Source organism: Megalops cyprinoides, chromosome 3 (assembly GCF_013368585.1).
Source record: "Megalops cyprinoides isolate fMegCyp1 chromosome 3, fMegCyp1.pri, whole genome shotgun sequence".
NCBI classification, from domain to species: Eukaryota; Metazoa; Chordata; class Actinopteri; order Elopiformes; family Megalopidae; genus Megalops; species Megalops cyprinoides.
In genome coordinates, this window is record NC_050585.1 from 50215262 (window position 1) to 50242859 (window position 27598).

The 27598-nt window shown below is 51.5% G+C and overlaps 1 protein-coding gene across 4 annotated transcripts; it reads right to left on the reverse strand.

Annotated features, from left to right (window-relative positions):
• Window positions 1-1390: 1390 nt before the first annotated feature.
• On the reverse strand, window positions 1391-27598 carry git1 (G protein-coupled receptor kinase interacting ArfGAP 1). Of its 4 annotated transcripts, XM_036523997.1 has the most exons (21): window positions 27122-27598; window positions 22288-22421; window positions 21412-21524; window positions 21050-21155; window positions 20761-20847; window positions 20274-20404; window positions 18916-19010; window positions 18769-18811; window positions 18014-18040; window positions 16648-16696; window positions 16194-16266; window positions 14731-14828; window positions 13000-13111; window positions 12408-12538; window positions 9208-9360; window positions 8065-8337; window positions 3990-4070; window positions 3523-3599; window positions 3046-3222; window positions 1797-1860; window positions 1391-1606 (listed from the first exon to the last, which is right to left on the reverse strand). In XM_036523997.1, the coding sequence occupies exons 1-21, from the start codon at window positions 27171-27173 to the stop codon at window positions 1391-1393; spliced, it is 2292 nt and encodes a 763-aa protein (XP_036379890.1). In that variant the 5' UTR covers window positions 27174-27598. The 4 variants fall into 4 exon arrangements, with proteins under 4 accessions (XP_036379890.1, XP_036379891.1, XP_036379892.1 ...); XM_036523998.1 differs by lacking the exon at window positions 18014-18040; XM_036523999.1 differs by lacking the exon at window positions 8065-8337.

Sequence of the window (27598 nt, forward strand, 5' to 3'; positions counted from 1 at the left end):
GAATCCCTCCTCCTCTTCCCCTCTGCTAGCGGGAGCCAGACTCACTCTGCTCGCCAGCGAATCCCGTCGGGTTACGGTTAAAGTGTGGACCTACGGCCGACGTAAAGGCTGACCTTTACAGAGTTCATGTAGTAACAAAGCTTAGAAAGTCCAACGATGGGAGCAGATCACTAGTAGCTCTGAGCACCCAATCACAGCGCTCCTGGCAGAGGATCCGTCCAGTTAAAACAGAGGAGCAGAGAGAGGGGTGTAAGGTTTGTGTTTCTGGTGCACGTTGTACAGCCTAACAGAAGATTCTCGAAACTCCCCTGACGGCAACGACTGAGAAACAGGATATAACAACAAAAAAAACCAAAACTAACAGATAATACATATTTAAAAAAAAACATAACAATGACGATAATGATGCAAAACAATAATAAAAACTATAATAATTCCAGTGTTTTTTTTAAGTCAGTACTTTAGTCCCAAGAGGTATAGGCCAACAGAAACACACACAGAAATTAAAATGGAAAAAATTAAGATTAAATCAGACAGAGAGAAAGGTCTCAGTTCGGCAATGGCAACGTTATGAACCCTTGAAGACGGGGCCTTCTGACCAAGCCTCACTCCCGCGCTGGGACGTGGAGGATCCGTCCGATCAGAGCCGAGCGGCAGACTCTCCGGCCCCGCCCGTGGGGGCCCGTGCGGCTCCGTCAGGCTCCTCTCTGCATGCCTCTCATGATTGTTTCACAGAGGGGTGGGGGGTTCAGGGGAGGCATCAACACGGAGAGAGAGAGGTGAGGCAAAGCCCTGCCTGCTCGTTCAGCTTCTGCTTCCAAATACCTCCGCAGTGATCATTCCGTACAATCTGCCACTGGCTTAAAGCTCATTTCTGCACCTCAGTCTCTTTCAAACCTCCTTTCTCTTTCCTTTCCGTTCTTTTCTGTGTCCTCTACCACAAGGCCATCTCTCTGCATTTGCTACTGCCACCTGTCTTTACCTGTATCTTCCTCTCTCTCTCTCTCTCTCTCTCTTCCCTCCCCACCTTCCCCATCTCCCCCCCTCTCTCTCTGCCAATGCATCCCCCCTCTCTCTCCCTCTCCCTCTCTCTCCCCCTCTCTCTCCCTCTCTCTCTCTCTCTCCCCCTCTCTCTCCCCCTCTCTCCCAATGCCTCCCCCCTCTCTCTCCCTCTCTCTCTCTCTCTCCCTCTCTCTCCCAATGCCTCCCCCCTCTCTCTCCCTCTCTCTCTCTCTCTCCCTCTCTCTGCCAATGCCTCCCCCCTCTCTCTCCCTCTCTCTCTCTCTCTCTCCCTCCCTCTCCCAATGCCTCCCCCCTCTCTCTCCCTCTCTCTCTCTCTCTCCCTCTCTCTCTCTCTCTCCCTCTCTCTCTCCCTCCCCCCCTCTCCCCCTCACTGCTTCTTCTCGCGGGTGGTGATGGTGACCAGCTGCTTGGCGGCCTTGGCGATGTCGTAGGCACACTGGATGACCTGCTGGGTGAGGAGCTGGTAGTCGACGGGGGCGGCGGCGGGGTCTGTGGGCGCGGCCTTGCGGCACTCCCCCTGCAGCCGGGACGCGCTGGCCGCCAGGAGGCGCAGCGAGCAGCGCACCGCGTCCAGCGCCGGCCGCTGGAACAGGGGGCACAGGTCAGAGGTCACAGGTCAACGGGGGGTCAAACAGACAGTTAACCAATGGAGTCAGAGAGGCAGAGAGACAAGGAAAGAGACAGGGATGGCTGAATGAAATGGAAAGAAAGAATGTGTTTGAGAAAGAGAGACAGAGAGAGGGAGACAGAGAGAGGCTGTTCCCTCGTCCTACCTTGGGAAAGAGAGAAGCCATCTCGGAGACAGCGCCGTGGATCTTCTCGGAGCAGGGCACAAAGCTGGGGAGAAACACAGTCATCTGCGCTGAGGACAGCCTGATCTGAGGACAGCCTGCGCTGAGGACAGCCTGATCTGAGGACAGCCTGATCTGAGGACAGCCTGATCTGAGGACAGCCTGCGCTGAGGACAGCCTGATCTGAGGACAGCCTGATCTGAGGACAGCCTGCGCTGAGGACAGCCTGATCTGAGGACAGCCTGATCTGAGGACAGCCTGATCTGAGGACAGCCTGACAGCAGTTAAAAGTTTGGACACACCTACTCACAGAAGGGCTTTTCATTAATGTTACTGTATCATGGGGAAAACAGTAAAAATAAAGATCAAAACTATGAAATAAAACACATGGAATTATGCAGTGACCAAAAAGTGTACTAAACAAATCAAAACTTTTTTATATTCTTCAAAATAACCAAAAAATATTTTTTTTAAATCATTTTTTTTGGAAAGAAATTCATACATAGAAAAATAGTGAAGTTGATGCCTAAGACACAATTCAAGCATTTTAAGTCTTTAGTCTTAACCAGGCGTGTCCACACTTCTGACTGGTACCGTATACCTGGAAACTGCACTAGTGCAGAGTGATCACACTGTCACATGTAACCCGTGGTGCTCAGACACAGGTCACACAGGTGTCACAGAGAAAGCACACACTGAAAACTCAAACCACGTGAAGGTCACTGCCGTGACTCATTTGCCCTTGCACAGGGGGCCTTATTAGCATTTATATAGCTGCACATTAAGCAACACAGGTTCAAGTGCCTTGCTCAAGGGTACAACAGCAGTACAGTCCAGCACCTGGTTCCATATAACCTACCTACTACTGCACACCGAAATAAATTCTTTACAGAGTGGATTATTATTTTTGAAATACTTAGTGTTTCGCTAGCCATTTTAGCCAGATACCCTCAGGTCCAGTCTAACCCTCTCACCTACCGTCCCTTATAGAGGGATGTGGGGTGTTACCCTGATCATACAGAGGGGTGCTGGGTGTTACCCTTAGTGTTACCCTGAGTGTTACCCAGATCATACAGAGGGGTGCTGGGTGTTACCCTGAGTGTTACCTTGATCATACAGAGAGGTGCTGTGTGTTACCCTGAGTGTTACCCTGGGTGTTACCCTGGGTGTTACCCTGAGCGTTACCCTGAGCGTTACCCTGAGCGTTACCCTGCTGGTCTCCGTCTCCTACCTGTCATGTTTGAACTCCTGCGCGGCTCTCAGCAGCTCCTGGATGTTCTTGGTCACCTGCTCGGTCTTCAGGATGACGTCCTCCGTACAGGGCAGGGTGGGGTCGGGCTCCGCCCCCTCCAAACCCCCGCCCTCCTCCAGGTCCCCGCGGGTGTCGTCCTCGCTGCTCCGTGCCACGCTGCAAAGCCGAAAGCGGCGGGAGGGGTCACAAACAGCCCCTCACCCCCCGAGCGTGCAGCGCGGCTCTCAGCAGAGACGCAGAGACCGCAGCGTCGGGCCGCTCACAGGGAGGGGTCACACACAGCCCCTCACCCCCCGAGCGTGCAGCGCGGCTCTCAGCAGAGACGCAGAGACCGCAGCGTCGGGCCTCTCACAGGGAGGGGTCACACACAGCCCCTCACCCCCCGAGCGTGCAGCGCGGCTCTCAGCAGAGACGCAGAGACCGCAGCGTCGGGCCTCTCACACATGCGTCACTCACCTGAACGACAGGTCGTAGGTCTGAGTGTTGTCATAGTCGCTGTCTGTGCTGCTACCAGGCTTCTCTCCTTTAGGGGTCTGTGCACCGAGAGGACATCGTCACCGTCACCATCATCATCATCATCATCATCACCACAATCAATAATATCATCATCATCAACACCATGATCATGATCATCACCACCACCACCACCATCATCATAAACATCATAACCATCATGATGATGATCATCATCAGCATCATAACCATCGGCATCATCATCTAGTATCAGCAGTGTTGTTCTGGAGTCATCATTGATTACCTGGTGAGTCTGGCTGTCAGAGAGCAGCCCAATTCCACCCTGACAACAAATCAATGTAACGGGAGAGACAGAGACAGAGGACAGGAAGAGCCGAGACAAAGGGAGAGACGGAGACAGCGGAGAAGGGGGACAGCGCTGGAGACAGACAGCCCTGGGGGGCTCTCACCGTGTATCTCCCCACCTCGGTGGAGCCGGACAGGTGCAGGCCGCCGAAGGGAACGGGGCCTGTGGACACGCCCTTCTGCACCTGAGAGAGCGTGAGAGAGCGTGTGAGGGGGAACAGGGAGAGAGAGAGAGAGAGAGAGATGGGGGGAGAGGGAGAAAGAGAGAGAGAGAGGGGGAGAGAGAGAGCGAGAGAGGGAGGTTAGGAGGGAGGGGGAGAGGGGGAGGTTAGGAGGGAGGAGGGAGAGGGAGGGAGAGAGAGGGAGGGGTGAGAGAGAGAGGGAGAGAAGGAAGGAGAGAGAGAGAGAGGGAGGGGGGAGAGAGGGGGAACAGAGAGAGAGAGACAGGGGAGAGAGGGGGTGAGAGAGGGGGGATAGGGGGAACAGAGAGAGAGAGACGGGGGAGGAGAGAGGGAGGGATTGGAAGGGACACAGATACAGAGTCATGAACGCGAGCAGGCCGAGGTGGGGGGAGAGGTATAGAGAAATTCAGAAATTCAGACATCTCGACATCTCTTACACACAGAGTGTCTCACAGTCCCCAGCTAAACTAACAGTCACTGAGCTTTTCACTCTAATTATGTGTTACTCTTATAACAGTCCTCCCAACCCTTTCTTTTCAACTGAACTCTCTACAGTGACACCAAATATTCTGCCTGAACCACTACAGTACCAGTCAAAAGTTTGGACACACCTAAGATACTGGGAAACATGCATTCAAAAGACATTTTGATCTAAAGACTTTTGCTTAAATGCTTGAAATGTGTGTCTTAGACCAATACAAATAGTGAAGTTGATGCCTATGTATGAATTTCTTTCCAAAAAAAAATCATTTTAAAAACATTTTTGGCTACTCTGAAGAGAAATATAAGATAGTTTTGATTTGTTTAACACCTTTGTGGTCAGTGCATAATAAATGAAAGAAAGAAACAGTGTTATTTCATAGTTTTGATGTCTTTACTGTTACTCTAAAATGCGAAAAATAGTAAAAAAGAAAAACCCTCCTGTGAGTATGTGTGTAAAAACTTTTGACTGGCACTGTACATCAGCAATGTCTATTATGCAAATGCTGGATCAACTGTATACCATGTTCAATACTGTAAAATCGGATTATCACACAGAAAATGACATGGTTAAAATGGCACCAAGTTTACAGGGAGTGAGGGAAAGCTTTCTGAGGCAAGAAGGATTTCATTCTGAATTGATGGGAGATATGTATACTCAGTACCAGTTTAACCGGGGTTTCAGAATGCATGTGTGTGTGTGCGCACGCGTCTGTGAGTGTTGACTAAACAGCAGACTACACCTCCTCCATAGATATGCAAGAGCAAACTGAAATTGTTAATGGGTATCCTCACCCAAAATCTCAAAATGAATATGTTGTTTGTTGTCTTAGTTCAGGAGGTATGAATCCAGGAGAAGTCAATGCTCTTGCACTGATGTAAGCAAATTAAAGTTCCTGGCTACTGCAAAAACCATGAGTACAGTACGTGATATAGAACTACAGGACTACAGCACCCGGCTGTTACACTCGAGCCAAACATTACATTAAATTACCGGCATTTAGCAGATGCTCTTATCCAGAGCAACTCACATCGGTTTTTTACCCATTTATACAGCTGGATATTTACTGAGGCAATTGTGGGTTAAGTACCTTGCCCAAGGGTACAGCAGCAGTGCCCCAGAGGGGAATTGAACTGGCAACCTTTCGGTTACAAGTCCTGCTCCTTAACCATTGTGCTACACTGCCGCATACCGTCTGGCCTATTATGTCACACTCGAATAAACGCGTGACCTGTCACGTGATCCTTCAGGAACACGTGACATAACAAGAGACAAAGGTGATTACGTAAGAATGGCCTGTTGGCTTTTCTCCCTGTTTGTTCGGCAGCGGGTGCCAGTGCTTACATCACATCAGTATGTCAGGGCAGGTCTGCTGCTGAGCCGGCACGCTGCCGCTGAGCCGGCACGCTGCCGCTGAGCCGGCACGCTGCCGCTGAGCCGGCACGCTGCCGCTGAGCACAGCTCTGCCGTTAGTCAGCGCCGCCGGAGGAAGGACAGAGGACACGCCAGGGACCCGCGCCGCCACACCCACACACCACGGCAACGTCACCGCGCTCGCACAGAAGGGTTACGCCCACCCCGCGCACGGCAAGGCACACCCAGCTTAGCAAACAACACACTCACAGCGTGTAACGCCCAATTGCTGGTGAAGAGCTACAGAACTGCGTCATGCCCCGTTCTATTTTGGAAGGAACCCCGATGACCTTTGGGCTCCAAACTAGAGAAGAGTCATGCTCACGAGTTTTTAACTGGGGTTCCCGATTTTCTGCAGGCAGCCTGATTTTTTTCACAGTCTGCCCCCTAGTGGTAAAAGATCTGCACCGCATGCAGTAGAAATGCACTGACTTGGACAGGCATGGGCACCAAGGAAACAATATTTGTAAAACATACACAAAATTCCTTGAATGAAATTATATTAAACTTATAGAAAATAGTTCTGGTAAACAGAACGGGAAATTTTGTGAGTACCATCACACGCACATGCACATACATACACACACACACACACACACACACACAAACAAAAAAAGGACACATGGCACAAGCTGGTACAAACGATGACTTTGTGCACCACATAAATGGTTTATGGAATGTTGAGGCACATGAAAAACTAGAAATTAAAAACACAGGAAAAGATGTACAGAGTATGCATATGTCCCACTGGCTGTCTGGCTGTGCTGTAGTCAGCAACAGGCAGATATAAACAGACAGACACTTCAGCTCAGTCTCCCTTTCGGTACAGCGCTTCAGTGGACCGAGCACAGAGTGAGCACTGTATTTACAGTGAGTTAGTACCCAACAGTGCACAGGCAGTGAGGACAGGCAGTGTGACAGAGGAATGGGGGTAGTACAGCCAGCAGTGACAATCTGTGAAATGGTATCTGAGCATACTGCAATATTAGTACCGCAATAAGTAGGGTGGTGTGAGCAGCAGGGGGCAGTGGTGTGAGTGGTAGGGTAGTATGAGCAGTAGGGGGCAGTGGTGTGAGTGGTAGGGTAGTATGAGCAGTAGGGGGCAGTGGTGTGAGTGGTAGGGTGGTGTGAGCAGTAGGGGGCAGTGGTGTGAGTGGGAGGGTAGTATGAGCAGTAGGGGGCAGTGGTTTGAGTGGTAGGGTAGTATGAGCAGTAGGGGGCAGTGGTAGGGTGGTGTGAGCAGTAGGGGGCAGTGGTGTGAGTGGTAGGGTAGTATGGGCAGTAGTGTGGGCAATAGGGGGTGGCAGTGAGACCAGTAAGGTAGTGAGAGCAGTAGAGGTAGTAGTCTGAACAGTAGGGGGCAGCAGTAAGTTTGTGTGAGCAGTAGAGGGCAGCAGTGAGAGCAGTAGGGGGCAGCAGTGAGGCAGTGTGAACAGTAGGGGGCAGCAGTAAGTTTGTGTGAGCAGTAGGGGGCAGCAGTAATGTACTGTGAGCAGTAGGGGGCAGCAGTAATGTACTGTGAGCAGTAGGGGGCAGCAGTGAGGCAGTGTGAACAGTAGGGGGCAGCAGTAATGTACTGTGAACAGTAGGGGGCAGCAGTAATGTACTGTGAACAGTAGGGGGCAGCAGTGATGTACTGTGAGCAGTAGGGGGCAGCAGTAATGTACTGTGAACAGTAGGGGGCAGCAGTGATGTACTGTGAGCAGTAGGGGGCAGCAGTAATGTACTGTGAGCAGTAGGGGGCAGCAGTAAGTTTGTGTGAACAGTAGGGGGCAGCAGTAATGTACTGTGAACAGTAGGGGGCAGCAGTGAGGCAGTGTGAACAGTAGGGGGCAGCAGTGAGGCAGTGTGAACAGAAGGGGGCAGCAGTAATGTACTGTGAGCAGTAGGGGGCAGCAGTAATGTACTGTGAGCAGTAGGGGGCAGCAGTGAGGCAGTGTGAGCAGTAGGGGGCAGCAGTGAGGCAGTGTGAACAGTAGGGGGCAGCAGTAATGTACTGTGAGCAGTAGGGGGCAGCAGTAATGTACTGTGAGCAGTAGGGGGCAGTAGTGTGAGAGGTGCAGGCAGACGTATCAGGACGGCCGTGGTCATGGTTGCACTTACACTGGGGTGCAGGGGCTGCAGGCGGCCGGCAAGGGAGTCCAGAGCTGGGGAGAGGGTCTTGTGGGGGGCGGCGCCGGGTTCGTACATGGAGAAGGCCTGTCTGTCCCTCCTGTGGGGCTGCCCCGCGGACACCGTCCCGCTGGGCGCCCCTCCTCCTCCACCGCTCCGCACACCACCCGACCCCAGCCCCGGCCCACCGCCCCCTCCCGAAACTCCGGACCTCCCCGCCTGCCCCCCCCGCAACACACTGTTCTCCATCTGCATCCGCGAGATCTACAGGAGAAGTGGGGGGGGGGGGGGGGGTTGTCACCTGATTGTGTACTTCACACTCGCAAACACAGTTACACACAAGGCTGTGTTACACTTACAGCCTCCAGAGCCAAACCAGTCTTAGATGTGTCTGCAACGTGTGGGAACTGTCTGTAGGAAATGCTGCTTTAGTGAGTGGTGTAGAAAAGTTTTAGGTGGACCTGAGATAACTGCAGTCGACTTCACTGCTGTATCAGAGAACAGAGAGAAAAGCCCCAATGATGGCTTGGTTATTCTGACTGACTGTGTTGCTGGGGAACACCTACTCAACCCATCTGAGAATGTGTCAGAATCGGCACGTTCAGGTGCAGTAAACTGTGGGACGTGTGGCGATTTGAATGGGTGCAATGGGCAATGGAAGGAGATGCAGCTCCAAAATGAGATGCCGATGGATCTAAATATAATGTGACAAAAATAATGTAACAAAATGCAAGATGGAAAAATTAAAATGACATTTTTTTCCAAAACCAAAAAGGACAACATGCTGGAGAGAAAGACTATAACGAAACAAAGCAAAACACACAAACTTCACCCTAAATATATATATATATATACATTATATATCTGCACACTCTACACACAAACATCTCCATCATCTTTCCTTCAAATACAGAAGCTCCACCCACCATCCCCTCTGCTCCCTCTCCCCTCACCTCTCCTACTCCCCTCCCTCCTTCCCCTCCTCCCTTGCTCCTTCGCCCTCCCTCTGTCCTTCCTCTCTCCTCCTCCCTGATCTCCTCCTCTCTCCCCCTTCCCTCTCCTCTTCCTCCTCCTCCTCCTCCTCCCTCTCACCTCCTCCTCTCTCTCTCTCCTCCCTTTCCCCCACGGCCCTACCTCTTTCTGCAGACGCCGGAGCTCCTCGCTCAGGTTGCTGTTCACTTTCATCAGCTGCTGCACTTTGGCCTCGGAGGCGGCCAGGGCCTTCTTCACCTCCAGGTACTCCTGCAGGGTGATGGGCCCGTCCGACAGGTCGGAGGAGTCCATGCTCTGGGAGGGGCCACAGGGGGCAGCACATGAAAACATGGATAATTCATTACGTTACATCACAGGATTAGCATGAACTGAATTATTTGCTTATCAAACACATTTATTCAATTCTCAGTTTTATGTATGATACATTTACACAGCTGGATATTTACTGAAGAAGTTTAAGTTAAACACTTTGCCCCACATTATAACAGCAGGGCCCACCTTGGAAAGTGACCCATTATACTATATCGCATTATATTATTGTCATTTAGCAGACACTCTTATCCAGAGCAACTTACACAGGTTACACAGTTTTTTTTAACATGTTATCCATTTATACAGCTGGATATTTACTGAGGCAACTGTGGGTTAAGTACCTTCTCAAGGGTACAACAGCAGTGTCCTAGCAGGGAATCGATCCAACAACCTTTCAGTTACAAGCCCTGCTCCTTACCACTATGCTACACTGCCGCTCACCAACCTTTAGCCTAACTACCTGGCTGTTACATCCAAGAGCTGCCTGTACTAATTCATCAACACCCACTGCTGTGCTGGTAAATACTTACACTGTTACCTCATCTGCATCAGCACTGAGAACCTTCCTGTCCCCATGATTCATTCTGTTTAATAATAGCAGGCATCCTTTTCCAGGGCAGTGAACATAGCTCCCATTTTGCACATTTGTTTCAGCTGGGAATTACTGTACAACAGGAAATGTTGGCAGCTTAATTTTTGCTTATTTGCCTTAAGACACATTTTTAGGGACAACGCAGCTCCTGGTGGTGGGTCTTTTAAATAATAATAATGTACATTTTTACCATTTTCATAAAAATAGATGTTCCATTTATGTCAGCATATCCGGTCCCTTTTTATTAAGAGTCCTGGCATCATATGACCTGTATGATTGCTTTTTTTCTTATGCTCTGGTTGTCTAGACTAATACGTCTTTTGCAGACTGACGCTGCAATGGTGCTGGCCCGTGGGGCATTTTCCAACGTATGTGGGTCATATGTTCCAGGTCTATTAAGATCAGCAAATTTAATCCAGTGAAGCAGCGTTACTGATGCTAGCCCGGTTTTCACAAATGTTCTGCACAGTCAGGAGTACATGAGCAGAACTTTCTGGCTCCACATTCTCCAGGAACTAGAGGCATGAAGTTTTAACTGGAAAGCGAATGCATGAGAGAAAGATTCTTAACAGCAGCAATGGAAATCACATGTGGCCAGATACTGTACTGATAATGATTATTGAGAAAAAGACTGTACTGTGCTAGTTACCAACAAGACAGTTTTAGTACACTGCTGTACCAGGGTACTGCCATTGGGCAAGATACTTAACCCAGAACTACCTCCATAAATACCCAGCTGTATAAATGTAGAAACTGTAACCTATGTAAGTTGCTCTGGATAATAATGTAATGCAGTTGGTAGTGTATAACCTGATAAAAAATGGCTGAAGCATCACATGAGGAATGAGTTAGGCAGCTAGCACTACTGTTACATAATTCCTTTTCTCTGATACATCAGTTTATGCAGACAGCGATATCCACAAAGGACATGCTTAAATTCTGCTAACCTTTGTCATTCACAATGTGAGCAAAAATGAATTCCTAACAAACATTTATTGTCTTACAGTACAATGAATCAGTTCAGGTCAGGTCCTTTCCCAAGAGAACAATAGCTGTGTTATTTGCTATACAGACACAATTTTCCATGGTAGTTAACATAGTGTACATTTTTACATATCACCCATTTATACAGTTATAGATATACAACAAAAACATTAGAGGGTATAAGAACAGTGTGCCAGCCAGCAACCAAACCTGCAACTGGGGTTACACTCCAACTTCCTTGACCGTTACACCACACTGCTGCCTAAATGTTCTAGTCGGGATTCAAACCTATGACCATCTGTTTGGAAGACCACATCTTAAACCACGAATTCACTACTCTCCGTGCTCCAAACAGGAGAAGATCCAGCCTGGCACAGCAATAGCCGAGTTAAGACTATGCCAGAGGTGTGTTCGTACATCCTACAGTACTACTTAGCCTGCACGTGTCGGCCTTTAAGCAATTAGTCATTAAATCAATAAAATAACCAACCAAACAAACTGTATTTATATTGACATCATTCAGAAGTGGACAACTGGGCATTGTGCAAGGGAAACACAAAGGTGCTTTGTTCCATTTATAAATGTACTCTTTCCAATTAATTTGTTTGCATGTGTCAAGGCACTTCAACCTTTCAAATGAGGAAATACACGCAGTACTGTTTCCACGTAATCAGAACAAGGAGAACAATCTCTTAATGTGTTCTCTCTGACTCCTGGTGTGTAGGAAATACATAGGCTACACCTAACTAGCACCTACCCAATAGCAGACGTAGTTATGTCACATTTAAACCTGATTGAGGTTTGTTTTTTTTTTTTTTACACCCCCAGATTTTTACATAAAATCTGCCACATCATTTACGCAGTCTCGGCCCCCATGCTGAGTATACATTGGGTTTACGCATGTCTGGTGAGCTCCATCCCAGAATAGCAGTGATGTCATTGAGAGGGTATGCAGCAGCCACAATACCTCTTTGCACAGCATGCTGGGACAGGCTGAGAGGAACGGCACGGCTAGCTGCACTGTTGCTGTGTACATGCGCGAGCGAGCGTGTGTGAGCAAGTGTGAGCGAGTGTCAGCGAGTGTGTGTCTGAGTGTGTGTCTGAGTGTGTCATGACATGGTGGACAAGTCCAGCTCTCTCCACCCTCGTTTTTTTTCCCGTCTGTTTGTTTTTCGGCAGTTGTTCCCGTTTAGGTTTCAGGCTGTTCCTGTACGTACACACACACACACACACACGCACACACACACACACACACACGCGCGCACACACACGCGCACACACACGCGCGCACACACGCGCGCACACACGCGCGCACACACGCGCGCACACACGCGCGCACACACACGCGCACACACACGCGCACACACACGCGCACACACACGCACACACACGCACACACACGCACACACGCTCTCCCGGCTCTCCCGCGCGCGCGCCGGGGCCTGCATCTTACCTTGGCTCTGTTGTTGCGCTGTGTGTTGTTGTTGTTTTGTGTGGTTAGCTCGCTGTCCGACTCCTCATCCGACGCAACGCTGTCGTAGTCGTGCTGATCGTCATCGTTAGACAGGGTCTGCAGTGGGTCCGCTGTGGGGGGGGCAAGTTAGACAAGTGGCTTGTTACCATGGTAGCTCTGTTAACGCCTCAAACTAGAAACACATTTAACTGCTCACACTCTCCTGAATAGTGACAGCTGTCTGCCCTTCACTTTCACCACCTCTGCTTCTCCCCGGCAGGCCTTCAGTGATCGTATCTGTGTGGCCCCACAGGTCACTGCTTTGCCCTCAGCCACAGCATCCCTCTTTACACACCTCCCTCCCCTCCTCTCGCCCCTCCACTGTCCTCTCCTCTCTCTGTCCATCTCCACCTATCCTCACCACACTCCCATTCTCTCTCCCACCCTCCCCTTCTACCCCCCCATCCCCTTCACTGTCCTCTCCTCTATTCACCTTCCTCTCCTCTTATCCACACCACCCCTCCTCTCTCCCCCAATCACCTCTCTTCCCTTCACCCCACCCGACGCCCCCCCCGAACGCCCCCCCTCTCACCGGTGGGGCTGGTGAGGCCCTTGCCTTGCTGCCTCCTCTTGGCGTCGCTCAGGATGTCGATGATCAGGGTGGCGAACTCCCTGGCGTTGAAGCGTGCCAGCTTCTGCCGGCCCTGCGGGACGGACGCACGCACGTACACACACACACACACACACACACACACACGGAGTGTGAGAGACGCTGTAACTCAGGCTAACGTGCGCGAGGGCCGAAGAGAGAGACGCGGAGCGGGTCTTCCTCTCCCAGTCCTCCCTCTCTCCCTCTCTCCCTGCTCCTTCACTCTCAGAGTGGCTGTGCTGGCAGTGAGCGGTGGAAAATCACTGTCACAGCTGCTGCCCTTTATAATAACAGAGTTCTGCAGTCTAGGGCAGCGCGCACACTCAGACACGAGCAAACACAAACACGCACACAGGCGAAACTAAAACTACTGTACTTAACACAAACGCGGGCAGGCAGACATACACGTATCAGTGGAGCAGGAGCGGCTTTGCCAAATGCCCTCTCCTCCCTCGTTCTTTCCTACCCACAAGACTTCTCATGTAAACAAACTGTCACGGTCAGAACATTTCTCCCATTGACCAATCGCTGCCTGGAACACGGACTTGTGCTGGGAATCTGACCAATCGGTAACGAGGAGGGTGGAGAGGCGACAGGAGAGCTGAGCACACACTCCAAGGTTAATGTTTAAAAATCAACAAGAGGGCAAGCTGGAGGGAGGGAGGATAGGGGTCTGGACGATGTGGGAAGGTGGAAATAGCATTTACAGAGAAACGTGGTAAACGCTGTGGTCTCGTCAGGTCGTTAGGCAGAAATCCTCTCATCCTTTCTCCCCGATTCCCTGCTGCTACCTCGCATGACCTCATCATCTATGACATCATCACTGTTTTTCTTCCCTCACTGCCTATGACCTCATCACTGTGGTTCACTCTTCACTGCCTATGACCTCATCACTGTGCTCCTTCCCTCACTGCCTATGACCTCATCACTGTGGTTCACTCTTCACTGCCTATGACCTCATCACTGTGCTTCACTCCTCACTGCCTATGACCTCATCACTGTGCTCCTTCCCTCACTGCCTATGACCTCATCACTGTGCTCCTTCCCTCACTGCCTATGACCTCATCACTGTGGTTCACTCTTCACTGCCTATGACCTCATCACTGTGCTTCACTCCTCACTGCCTATGACCTCATCACTGTGCTCCTTCCCTCACTGCCTATGACCTCATCACTGTGCTCCTTCCCTCACTGCCTATGACCTCATCACTGTGGTTCACTCTTCACTGCCTATGACCTCATCACTGTGCTTCACTCCTCACTGCCTATGACCTCATCACTGTGCTCCTTCCCTCACTGCCTATGACCTCATCACTGTGCTTCACTCCTCACTGCCTACGACCTCATCACTGTGCTTCACTCCTCACTGCCTATGACCTCATCACTGTGCTTCTCTCCTCACTGCCTGTGACCTCATCACTAATCGCTCCTCACTGCCTATGACCTCATCACTGTGCTTCTCCCCTCACTGCCTATGACCTCATCACTGTGCTTCACTCCTCACTGGCTATGACCTCATCACTGTGCTTCACTCCTCACTGCCTATGACCTCATCACTGTGCTTCACTCCTCACTGCCTATGACCTCATCACTGTGCTTCTCCCCTCACTGCCTGTGACCTCATCACTAATCGCTCCTCACTGCCTATGACCTCATCACTGTGCTTCTTCGTTACCTGGTTGCGCGTGGCGGAGTACTCGGGGTTGACGGGCAGGAAGGGGACGGCGCTCCGCTCCGTTACCAGAGTGCTGTGGTTCTGAGTCGTCAGCCACACTAGGAGGAAGAGGGGAGAGGGGAGGGGCGGAGAAAAACCAAATACAGACAGTCTGTGATGATGCTGTTCACCAAAACGCTGGCATTCAATGCTTTACACTGAGAGATGCTGGAGGTGAAAACGAGAGTGAGAAAAAGAACCTGCGAGAAACAGCAAAGCAAAAAATAAAAACTGGTTTAGCGTGTGCAGGCCCTGAAACGTAGAATGTTCATCTGTCTCAGTGTCTACCGTTCCCATCTCCCTGTGATCAGAGAGCTCTTTCTGCTCGATCCCCGAGCAGGTCTACCTCTGAAACTGGCACACAGCGGTCCTCTACACCCACACACACGCATGCAGGCACACGCAGCGGCACAGAGAGGTGTTTACGTTAGCGGATCTCCAGCTGCTTTCTGCTGCCCTCCCTCCCTCCCTCCCTCCCTCCCTGCTCTCAGAACACACCGTCCTCCTCCTCATTCGCAGCGGTTCACCCCTAGCTGGGCGGGGCTGTCCCCTCGCTCCCCCCGCCTCACCTCCCTCTCCGGTCACCTTACCTGCTTGTGCCAACACAGGAAAGGCCCCTGAACTCGGGTTCGTACGCGTGCTTTCGCCCCGGCCGCTCGGAGGGGTGTGTGACCTGGTGTGTGTGAGGGGTGCGGTCTCGCTTCCAACAGGAAGCACAGCAAATTGCTGGGATGCACTGGGCGATTTGCGACGTGAACGCAATCGCATTAAATCCCCCCACCCCTCCCCACCCCCCCTCGCTGGATTGAGAGCTCATGGCCCCGTAATGAATTTAGCGAGATCATGAATTCTGAGGCAGTTTGTGCTGAGAAGGGGGAATTACACCAGCTCTATTTGGGTCGATTTCTGTCCAGCATCAAGAGCAGTAAAATTTCAAAACCATCAACTTCAGCACATGTAGCATATCGTGTAGGGCCGCACAATACGCTATGCAGAGAACAGTTCATAAAGTATAGGTAGACTGTCAGATGTGTTATGAAGTGCATTAATGACATATACAACGGCTGGAATCAGATTTAGCTTCAGCTGTGTTCTGTCTGCGAGAATGACTCACAGGGTAAAAATCACACCCAGGTGCTACTGTTGAGTTCAAAGGCTATGCTGAATGCAACTTCATACTGTGTACATGAACACGCCCAAAGAGATCCGAATGAGAGCAAAGGGTGGGAGTGGTGCTGTCTACCCAGCTCTCTCTCTCTCTCTCTCCCTCTCTCTCTCTCTCTTGTTACCCTAGCTGAGCCTGACTATGTTCAAGAGGGCAAACCTCTTAGGAGGCCAAAGAGAAAAAGGAAGTTGAAAGAACATAACCAAGGCAGGCAAAGGAGAAAGAGGCAGGAAGCAGGGAGAACCGGGGGGAATCTCACCGGCATCATTCTCTCTGCGGTCCACCTCGTCATACACGTCCATGGCCAGGTCTTCAAACAGACGGTTATTCAGCTGCAACCCGCAGAGTCACAAACGCACAGTAACACCCACATACACACACACACGCACACACAGACACGCACACACAGACACGCACACACAGACACGCACACACAAACGCACGCACACACAAAACAAAAGTACATAAACATGTTAAAAACATGCAGCTCGCCACAGATAACCCTCGCCTAGGCATAACTAATGACAGTGGCAGCCAATGATAAAAGATCCATGCATTATGACTAGGCATTTCCCACCAAATGATTTAAGATAACCATCCCCAGCACTGCTGAGCTGGAGTTCACGACTAGAGAGACATCCTTGCACTATTACAGTTTCACTACACAATGCCTGATCTAACGGACAGGGTGACCCCCATCAGACTCCACTCACCGCTTGGAGTTTCTTTTTGGCTGCCTTGGCCAGCTCTGACAGGTCCAGGCTGAAAAGAGACGTGGAGAGGAAGAGAAGGAAGGAGAGAGAGAAAGAGAGAGAGAGAGAGAGAGAGAGAGAGAGAGAGAGAGAGAGAGAGAGAGAGAGAGAGAGGACATTTAGAGGGAACACAACAGCCTATTCGGTCGCACGACAATGGATGATGAGGCGCTGGAGGGGTGACCTGTCGAGTCTTTCACAAGCACCGGGCTGTCTCTAGGCCTCTCCCTTTACGCTTTGAATTGAACAGACACAGCGCTCACAGACACTATACGCATGAGTTCGAGGATGAAGAGTGGAAAACAGCACCGCCGAAGAAAACTCCTCCAGCCCCTAAAGAGCCCCAGCTGCTGAGTGCAGAGTGACCCTCTCCCTACAGGCCACGGCTAACCCATCAGATCATGTGACCTACACTATATGGACAAAAGTATTCGGACGCCTGACCATTACATTGTAATGACACTGTATTCAAATACATATACTTTAATATGGAGTTGGTCCCCCTTTAGCAGCTATAACAGCTTCCACTCTTCTTGGAAGGTTTTCCACAAGATTTTGGAGTGTTTCTGTGGGAATTTGTGCCCATTCATTCTGTAGAGCATTTATGAGGTCAGGCACTGATGTTGGACGAGAAGGCCTGGCTCGCAATCTCCGTTCCAGTTCATCCCAAAGGTGCTCGATGGCGTTGAGGTCAGGGCTCTGTGCGGGCCAGTCAAGTTCTTCCACACCGAACTCATCAAACCATGTCTTTATAGTCCTTGCTTTGTGCACTGTTGCCACAAAGTTGGAAGCATAGCATTGTCCAAAATGTCTTGGCATGCTGAAGTATTAAGATTGCCCTTCACTGGAGATAAGGGGCCTAGCCCAAACCCTGAGAAACAGGTGTGGCCAAATACTTTTGTCCACGTAGCGTATCAATCAGTGCATTAATGAGCCTTCAGAGCTCCGGCCTTCCCCTGCTTCCTCTCCTCTACCGGAGACGTGATGGAGGGAGGGAGAGGAGAGGAGAGACAGGCGGGAACGATGGGACAGTGTGACGGAGGGAGAGAGAGGGAGAGGGAGAGGGAGAGGGAGAGGGAGAGGGAGAGAGAGAGGGAGAGAGATAGAGATAGAGATAACAGAGAGAGAGAGAGAGAGGGAGGGGGAGGGAGAGGGAGAGGGAGAGGGAGAGAGAGGGAGAGGGAGAGGGAGAGAGAGAGGGAGGGAGAGGGAGAGGGAGAGGGAGAGGGAGAGGGAGAGGGAGAGGGAGAGGGAGAGGGAGAGGGAGAGGGAGAGGGAGAGGGAGAGAGAGAGGGAGAGAGAGACACAGAGAGACAGAGAGAGGTACCTCTGAGTTGGGCACTTAGGTCGGGCTCTGCCTCCACAAGCGCAGCAAGATGGAGGGAACAAAAAACGAGTGAGCAATATAGACAGACAGAGAGAGAGAGAGAGAGAGAGAGAGAGAGAGAGAGAGAGAGAGAGAGACACACAGAGAGAGAAACGGCAAGCAAGAGTAAGGGACAGATCCCACATTAACGCTGGTGACGTCTGTTCCCCTCGTCTACCCAGAGAGTGAGAGAGTCATACAGACCATTCACACAGCATTCTTTAGGTAGAGCAGACAGGCGGGCAGTCACTAACGCTGTGGCTTTGAGCTTTTTTTCTCGGTTGCCAAAACAAACCGTAATGTGTGAGATAGCACTATCTGCTGGCCAAAAAACTGAAATGCAACAAACAAAACATTGCACCGTTACACTTTTGTGCTATAGTACTCTGTATACTTTCAGGCTTCCAAATATTGATTTCTTTCAAACCTGAAGTGAAATACAATAGGGAAAACAAGCTTTCCTTGTCAGACTATTATAAGGGAGCTTTATTCCTATTTATTGAGTTCACTTATCACAAGAAGACACTTACATTTTAACAACATTTATGTGTTAACATCAGGGGTGACCAGGAAACTGACAGTATAACAAAAAAAAATGAATAGCCACAAATCTATATACACATGCAGATACGGGCAGTGACACAGTCCCACAGACACGCTGCTGTTAAGCGCTCAGAAACATTATCGGAGAGCCACAAACCCGACCCCAGGCCTACCTGTCCGCCATCTGGGGGATGATGTAATGGCCATTCTTGTGATCTGCAGGAGGGGAGAATGCGATGAGCACACTGATGAACAAGCATCTGACACACAGGAACAGGTACCGCACCCAACATGGCCGTGAGCGCCGTCCGCGCACTCACCTGGGCGTCGGCCGCACAGGTAGAAGGCCAGTCTGTCGGTGAGCTCGTACTGACACTCCACGAGCCGCTCGGCCAGCTCGATCTGCCCAGCTTGTCTGAGGCACAAGAACAGAGTTACGCTCACAGCACAGAGCTCCAAACACAGAGATCCCCCACACCACTGAGCTCCAAACACAGAGATCCCCCACACCACTGAGCTCCAAACACCGAGATCCCCACACCACTGAGCTCCAAACACAGAGATCCCCCACACCACTGAGCTCCAAACACAGAGATCCCCCACACCACTGAGCTCCAAACACAGAGATCCCCCACACCACTGAGCTCCAAACACAGAGATCCCCCACACCACTGAGCTCCAAACACAGAGATCCCCACAGCACAGAGCTCCAAACACAGAGATCCCCACAGCACAGAGCTCCAAACACAGAGATCCCCCACAGCACAGAGCTCCAAACACAGAGATCCCCCACACCACTGAGCTCCAAACACAGAGATCCCCCACACCACTGAGCTCCAAACACAGAGATCCCCACAGCACAGAGCTCCAAACACAGAGATCCCCACAGCACAGAGCTCCAAACACAGAGATCCCCCACAGCACAGAGCTCCAAACACAGAGATCCCCCACACCACTGAGCTCCAAACACAGAGATCCCCCACACCACTGAGCTCCAAACACAGAGATCCCCCACACCACTGAGCTCCAAACACAGAGATCCCCCACAGCACAGAGCTCCAAACACAGAGATCCCCCACACCACTGAGCTCCAAACACAGAGATCCCCCACACCACTGAGCTCCAAACATCGAGATCCCCCACACCACTGAGCTCCAAACACAGAGATCCCCACAGCACTGAGCTCCAAACACACAGACCCCCACACCACTGAGTCACACAGCACAGAGATCCCCCACACCACTGAGCTCCAAACACACAGACCCCCACACCACTGACTCACACAGCTGAGTGACACAGAGACACCAACAGCACAGACTGCCATAACACAGGGCTACACACGCTGAAGGACTATCTGCATGCAGCACAGTGATTTGGACTACGAAGACCGCATACGTTCAGACAGAGCAGCTGTAAACATCACACAGATCTCCCAAAAGCACAAGGACCCCCACAGCACAGGCGGACCAACTGCCAAATTCACTACAGGAAGGAGCAAGCCCAGTCCTCATGCGCTGCAATCCAGCTTCCATTACATACTGATTTATGTACATATAAAAACAAGACGAGCTGAATTCCTTTATGAACGGTGGCTTCCATTAAACAGTCAGGACATGAGGTGGAATGAAGAGGAGCTGGGTGCTACATGTCACCACACCACCTGGTGGCGGGGAGGTACCTGGCGTAGTCCATGGGTGTGCGGCCGTTGATGTCGGGGGCTCCCGGGTCTGCTCCATACACCACCAGCAGCTCCGCCTGCAGGACCTGCCCCGCCTTCGCCGCCACGTGCAAGGGGGTGGTGCCTTTCTCCTGTGGGCGGGGCAAGAACGGCGGGGGGTAAACTAACATGACATAACAGTAAACTAGCTGGGCCGCACGAGTCCCTCCGCCGCTGGCGAAGCCCCCGCGACCCTTTCGGGAGAACGCGGCGACCTGACGAAACCACAGAAATGTCCCCATCCTCTCTTTCCCTCTCCGCCTCCTACATTACTGACATTCTGTGGCTGAGCTCTTTTCTGCCTTCCACCCGTTCGCATGCGAGTGACACTCGGAGCCGGCCAGCGGGGAGGGCCGGGGGGGACCGCAGCGCTGGAATTCGGCTGAGGGGGGAGCGGACATGGTGCAGGGTGGGGCGAGGAGGGGTGGCGTTCGGGGTGACCTCTCACCGGGTGGAAGAAGTTGGCCTGGGCGCCCAGGGAGAGCAGTCGCAGGCAGGTCTCCAGGCTGCCCGTCCGAACGCTCGAGTGCAGTTGCTGAGAAAGACACGAAACGACCATTCAGGGAGATTCCATCTCCATTTTCACAGGTGCTTTTTTCTGTAACCTGAGAGCGAGGCTCGTTAGCGATAATGACGGACTTGCTCTACTCTCCAGCAGAAATGAGATGGCTTACTGTCGTGAACTGTGTGAGTGCGGTCACTGGCTCATTGGCTGACCCCCCCCCGCGCACTCTCACCTTGCTGAGGTCCTTTGTGGTGACGCCATCGTCGTCACGGCAGGGAAGCTTGTGTACGAACGCCAGCATCTGGTACTTCGCCCGGATGAATTCTGACTTCGTGGGGCTGGGGGGGAGAGAGACAGGGGTGGAGGAGCTCAGGGAGGCGCACTGACACCCTGCGAAGGTGCATGCCTAGATCGGGATGAGGCGTTTTTAGACATGTTTATGACATTTCTGTCGGCTGAAAAAACACATTTGGTTTTAACTGCTGTCTGTTTCGTTTCATCTGTTCCAGAAACGGAATAACAGCAAACGCAGCGAGCCGAGGGCCTTCCTGGGCGCCGGAGCCAGCGGCAGGATTCAGCGGGGCGCACACTTACTGGACTTTGTCCTGCGGATTGGGTTTTCGGCGGCCGCTCTGCACCTGAGCCGGGTCCAGCAGGGAGTGCTCCCAGATGGAGTTCGCACCGTTACTGGCCAGAGTCTGCACCATCTGTGACACAGAACAGCACTGAGCGATCCACACACACACACACACACACAGAACAGTACTGAGCGATCCACACACACACACAGCACTGAGCGATCCACACACACACACACACACACACACACACACAGAACAGCACTGAGCGATCCACACACACACACACACACACACACAAACACACACACACACACACACACACACACACACACAAACACACAGCACAGCACTGAGCGATCCACAAACACACACACACACACACACACGCACAGCACAGCACTGAGCGATCCACAAACACACACACACACACACACACACACACACACAGCACAGCACAGCACTGAGCGATCCACAAACACACACACACACAGCCACACACACACACACCAGAGTGCACAACCACACACACACACACACACAGCCACACAGCCACACACACACACACACCAGAGTGCACAACCACAGACACACATACACACAACCACACACACACACACAAAACCACACACAATGACATACACACGAAACCACACACAATGACATACACACAAAACCACACACAATGACATACACACAACCACACACACACACACACACACACAAAAAACCCTACCCAAGTCTCTCCAGTGCCCCAGCTCTCCCCCTCCAGTCTAACACACACTTACTCATCTCAGCCTCAAATCCCTCCCCAGAGTCTCCTACCCCCCCCATCACCCGAGAGCCTGTGCCCCCCCCTCTGCCCCGCCCCGCCTCCCCGATGGGCCCGTACCTGCAGCAGCGCGGGGGGCCAGCCACTGTGCCGCAGGTGCTTCACCACGGAGATGTGCCGGCCCAGGCTGCGGTGCACCGAGCAACACTCGTCACAGATCAGAACCCCCCTGTTAATGCTGGTCCAGCCCGGGTCTGAGCGTGCCCAGAAACCCCGAGCAGGAGGGAGAGACACAGAGGGAGAGAGGAGAGACAGAGAGAGAGAGAGAGAGGGGAGAGAGGAGAGAGAGCAAGGGGTCATTATTACCATACCGGGACAAACAGTTCCCTTATTTGAACTGACAAACTCCGGCACAGTCAGCGCAGCACGGGATGAGGTCAGAAACCCTCTTTTCGGCCTCCGGAGGGAGAGAAACGCACCCTCAGAGCAGCATGAGGGCCTGGAGGAGACCCCCACAGGCCCCAGACAGAGGACACACTGACTGAGGATCCAGGGCACCCAAAGTGACTCCAAATGCCCCCCTGGTACATCCATTTAGCAACACGCGCAGCATTAAATTACTTGCGAAGGAGAGGTGGAATAATCCCGTCCCTTGTTGTGTGAGAGGCAGTAAATGACAGTAAATGACAGCGAGTGGACGGCGGTCCTGAGCGCATTCTCCCAGAGGAGGGGGGGGGCCGTCAACTACGACGCCTCCGACCCCCAGGAGACGGTGACTCCCAGTGACAAGCGCAGAGCGCCAGGGGACACCTGGCCAGGGTGACGGTCACTCTCAGGTAAAGAGGTCCCGCTGACAATCCCCATCTGTGACAGAATGGTGCTGCAAGCTGCCGGCAGCCTGCGGGAAAGGGCTAAAATTAAACCAAAAATTCAGATTCAGGATTCATGCGGTTGCCAGCTTCCTCTCCGGTGCAGGCCTACGAAGTGGCAAGAACAATATGCAGCCGCCAAGCTCTGACTGAACAATCTAGAGAGAGCCTCTGATGCTTATACACACTTTGGGTTTGTTCAGCTTGACCTTCTGAGGCGGAAATGGTTAAACTAAAGGTTTCTGAAATGGGTCTGGGACTGTCAAATATCTGTGATGGGCATGGATGTGGCATGATTAGTTTTAGATTGTACAGTGTCATACAACAGCAGACATACAGACATACAGGCTAATTATAACCTCACAAATGCACATACACACAAAGCCTACAGAAACATCATCCTCCAAACTACCCTGGGTGCACTCAATCCAAAGACTGATGTCGATGAAGGGGAGAAAAGTAGCTTGAAACACAAAGATAAATAAAGGAAGAGGGAGTAAAAGGGTAAACTAATATACAAGCTATATGAGGTGTTAACACTAAAGTTAAAATCGTTGGGCTTTAACTGCAGTTTGTTACACTGGCAGGGCTCCAGCTGTTTAGACTGGGTCACATCCATGATTGGATAGAGATGGTGGTTTATGATTACAGTTGAGGTGGAATGAGGAAACCAAGGATGAGATGGATTAAAATGAAATCTCACGGTGAGTTTCAGAGATGGGAGGAGAGTAACAGCCTACAGATTAACTATCTCCCCATCAACACACACTAACCTTGAATAGCTCAAAACTCGATACTGCACTAAATAAATATCAAAGCGCATAATCATGAACAATAACCGATGCCGAATCTACGGTCACCTTTAGGATCATCCCGTTCGCGGAGCGAACGCAGCCGAAGCCCACCCAAGAGGGCGGCTGGCTGACGGAAGAGCAGAATCCCATACGGTACCGCCGCTGATCCCGGAACGGGGCGGCTGCAGCATCAGTCTGTCCCCGTTAAAGTGTGCCTGCATGGAGCCCAGGGGTGGCCTGTGTGAGGCCTGCGCAGCCGGGGCAGCTGGGGCAGCTGGGGCAGGCAGCGCGGCGGGAGAGCATCGTGCGCGGACTGCACACAGGGAGAGGAGGGGCCTTCAATTCACAGGAGTCTGCCCCCTTTCACTCTGCGCACGGAGTCAAGAATGGCGATTATTCACGCGTCACGGAAGAGCTGCTCTGTCCCCCTCTCTCTCTCCCACTCTCCTTCTCTCTCTCCCTCTCCATCTCCCTCTCTCTCTCTCTCTCCCCTTCTCCCTTTCCCTCTCCCTCTCCATCTCCATCTCCCCCCTCTCTCTCCCCTTCTCCTTCTCCATCTCCCCCTCTCTCTCTCCCCTTCTCCCTCTCCCTCTCTCTCCCTCTCCATGTCCCCCTCTCTCTCTCCCCTTCTCCCTCTCCCTCTCTCTCCCTCTCCATGTCCCCCTCTCTCTCTCCCCTTCTCCCTCTCCCTCTGTCTCCGCTTGGTTCCGCTTTCTGTGTGACTAACACGACAGCACACTTTGCGTGTGACTAATGCGATGCCACACGCACACACACACACACACACACACACACTCGGGACATGTGGCTCTGCGGCGGTTCCCTCTAAGAAGCGTGCAGCGACCGCGCACTGTCCGGACCACGCGGACGCCAAAAACGCCGCCAACAACCACCAATCCCTGGATTCCATATGGAGACCCCACCTGCAGGCTGGCATCACCCTGGCATACGGGGGTCGGCCAAAATCGGTCCCGGGGGGACAAATTCCTGCAGATCTTAAAGGCGCCTTTCAGTCGACCGCTGATCAGCACCTAGGTTGACAGGCAACTCTGTGGTGGCAGGTAGCGAGGCGTAATCAATAGCCACAAACGTTGTGAAACGTTTTTTTTTAGCAAAAAGGGGGCTGTTGGGAGGTGGAGTCCGTAGCAAGTCTGAACATCCCCCCTCCCCCCCAACCTCTCGCTCCGGACTTCACCTCCCATCAGCGACAGTGTGTTGAAGCGAAAAAAAAAAAAAAAAAAAAAAACCCTGAGGCTCTCCGGGACCGAACTTGTCCACCCATAATAACGCGCTCACTGACGGCGCTGTCTGCCGTTGACAGGGAGCAGGGCAGCCTCGGCCACGGGCCACGCAGGGGGCTGCTGGGAGCCAGGAGTCGCAGCACAGCCAGGGGGAGATGGCGAAACGGACAGCCACCGTGTCAGACAGAGTAGGAGGGGCCGCTTCGCAGCACAGAGAGCAGGCTAGAGAGCAGCAGACAATAACAGGGGACACATGGGACGGGAGCAGGTAGGCGCAGAGCTGCACCAGGAAGGGCAAGCCGAAAACAGAAGGCAGGGCCAGTGCAACGTTGTGGCGGTGCGTGCAAGACTGCAAGGGCAAAGTAACCTGAGAGAGAAGGGTCAACACTCCCAATGACCATCCGAAGAAATCAGCGCTATGGGGTCTAAGGCATAACACTGCCCAACCTGCCGCTGCCAAGAAACCGATCATCGAGTTGAATCGCTAGCAAAAAGACACATTCACTTAAAACATCATCACACATCAATAGCACACTAGCTCCTGTTGGGGGCTAACTGAGAATCTGCATGTGGACCCATGTAGCGCTACTAATTTGACCAGTCTCCACAGCGTTGCATGAATTCTACAGTGCACTTCTCTGGGCCAAGATAATGTCTGAGTTTTTAGACTGACTTATGTCTGAAAAAAAAATCAACAGAAGGGCTAAGGTCAGCCCCTCTGTACTGAAGTGGAGGCACATACTAATTGTATGACGTGTATTGTGTATAACGTAAATCAGAAATCGTCACGAATGTAGTCCATCCCCTTCTTCGACCCAAGACAACGTAAAAACCACACAGTATAATTCTCTTAGTGGAGAACCAGGTTTGAGCTTCGCTTATTAACGTCATTAACGCTGGCGGAGAAATTGCGTTCTGCACGGTTTTAACCCCATGACCCTCTGGTCATGAGTCCAAGACTACATCAGCGTTACATGGGGCTGCAGTGCAGAAGATAGGCTCCAAGTAAAATTCACAGTGGATACTGAACGTTAAACAAATTCACTCATTCAATAGTTTGGACTGTGGCAAGCAGACACAAGTCAAGTTCAACATCAAAAAAGACAAGCAGTCAGCAAGCTATAAACAGCCTCGAAGCTAGCTACAGTTATCTCTTAGCTATAACTAGCTACCTTACCTAGTTAACCAACTAGTTACAGATAGCTTTGAGAGTGTCGTTTCACTTGGCTAGCTAGTCCGAGTTTCAAGTGATGAAAAGCTCAAAAAGAGGAAGAATGATTTCTTATGAGCAATAACAATAATTTCAATTGTTTGGCGAAAGAATGTGTGCGTATTCCACGCAATTTTCGCTCACTCATGCTGTAGCTAGCTAGCTAGCTGGCCATCTAGTAAATATACACCCTGCTAAAGTTAGCTAGGCAATAAGCTAGCAGGCTGACTAGCTACCAATCCAAAATGATCTCACATTTCATTGCCTAGCTAGGCATTTCTCCTAGATCTAGCTCGTTAGCTAGCTAGACTACAACTGTCTCGATAGATAGCTAGTTAGCCAACTATATTGCTTTCAAAATAAAAACGGCTGGTTAGTTAAATTAATATATAGCCACCAACAGACAGCCAGCTTGTTAGCTGACAAGCGACAACATGAATCGAATCAATGTTACCTTACTAGGTGGTTAGCTGGCTAGCTAACGACGCAAGCTGAGTAGCTAACGACGTACGATCTATACAAAGCTAGGTTGGCTAGCAAGCAAACGAACTAGCTAGTTAGCTAACCAAGTATGAAACCAGCGCAGCTAACGTTACCTAGCTTGCTAGCTAAGACACTGAAGAGAAGTAAACACAAGTAACGTTAGCTAGCTAGCTCCCAAAAGTCGGAGGCATTTAGGCCACAACTTTGCCTGGGCGTCTCGGCCATTTTCCTGTTTCCTAGATGCGGCACAGGGATCACATGCGTCGGTTTCTCCGAGCACATCCCGTCCGCCAATCCACCCTCTCATCCCCAAACAACGCCTTATTTCCTAGCCAGCTAGCTAGTTACCCTCCTTACCTGGAGCACTACAGTCCGCGCAGACCTCGCTTCTCTGTACTTTCCTGGACATTTTGAAAATCCTCGCTTGGCTAGACAGCGAGTATCCCAATTAAGCTTGAATCCTGAGGTTCCTCTTTCCCGATTTAGCGACGTCTTCAGCTCCCCGATGCCGCTCCGAATCCCCGGAAGCCGGCGATGTGTTCCAGTTCTCCCGGCTGTCACCCCTTTCTCTCTTCTCCCCGTCCAAAGCAGCTGCTGGATTTCCAGTTCTCGTCCGCAAACTAGTGCGAAAATGCAACCATTGATCGTCGTGATATTGCATTTATTGTTGTTCGACGGTCACCTTATTTTAACTGGGAGAAAGAAAACCCATTTCAAGGCTTTCTTTAAGCCAGTGTGTGGCCAGATAGCAGGTAGCTGGCTAGCTATGCCGAGCAGTTTGAAATTGTCATGGACGCGGAGCCTCAGTTCCCCCTCTCTTTCCTCCCTCTCAGT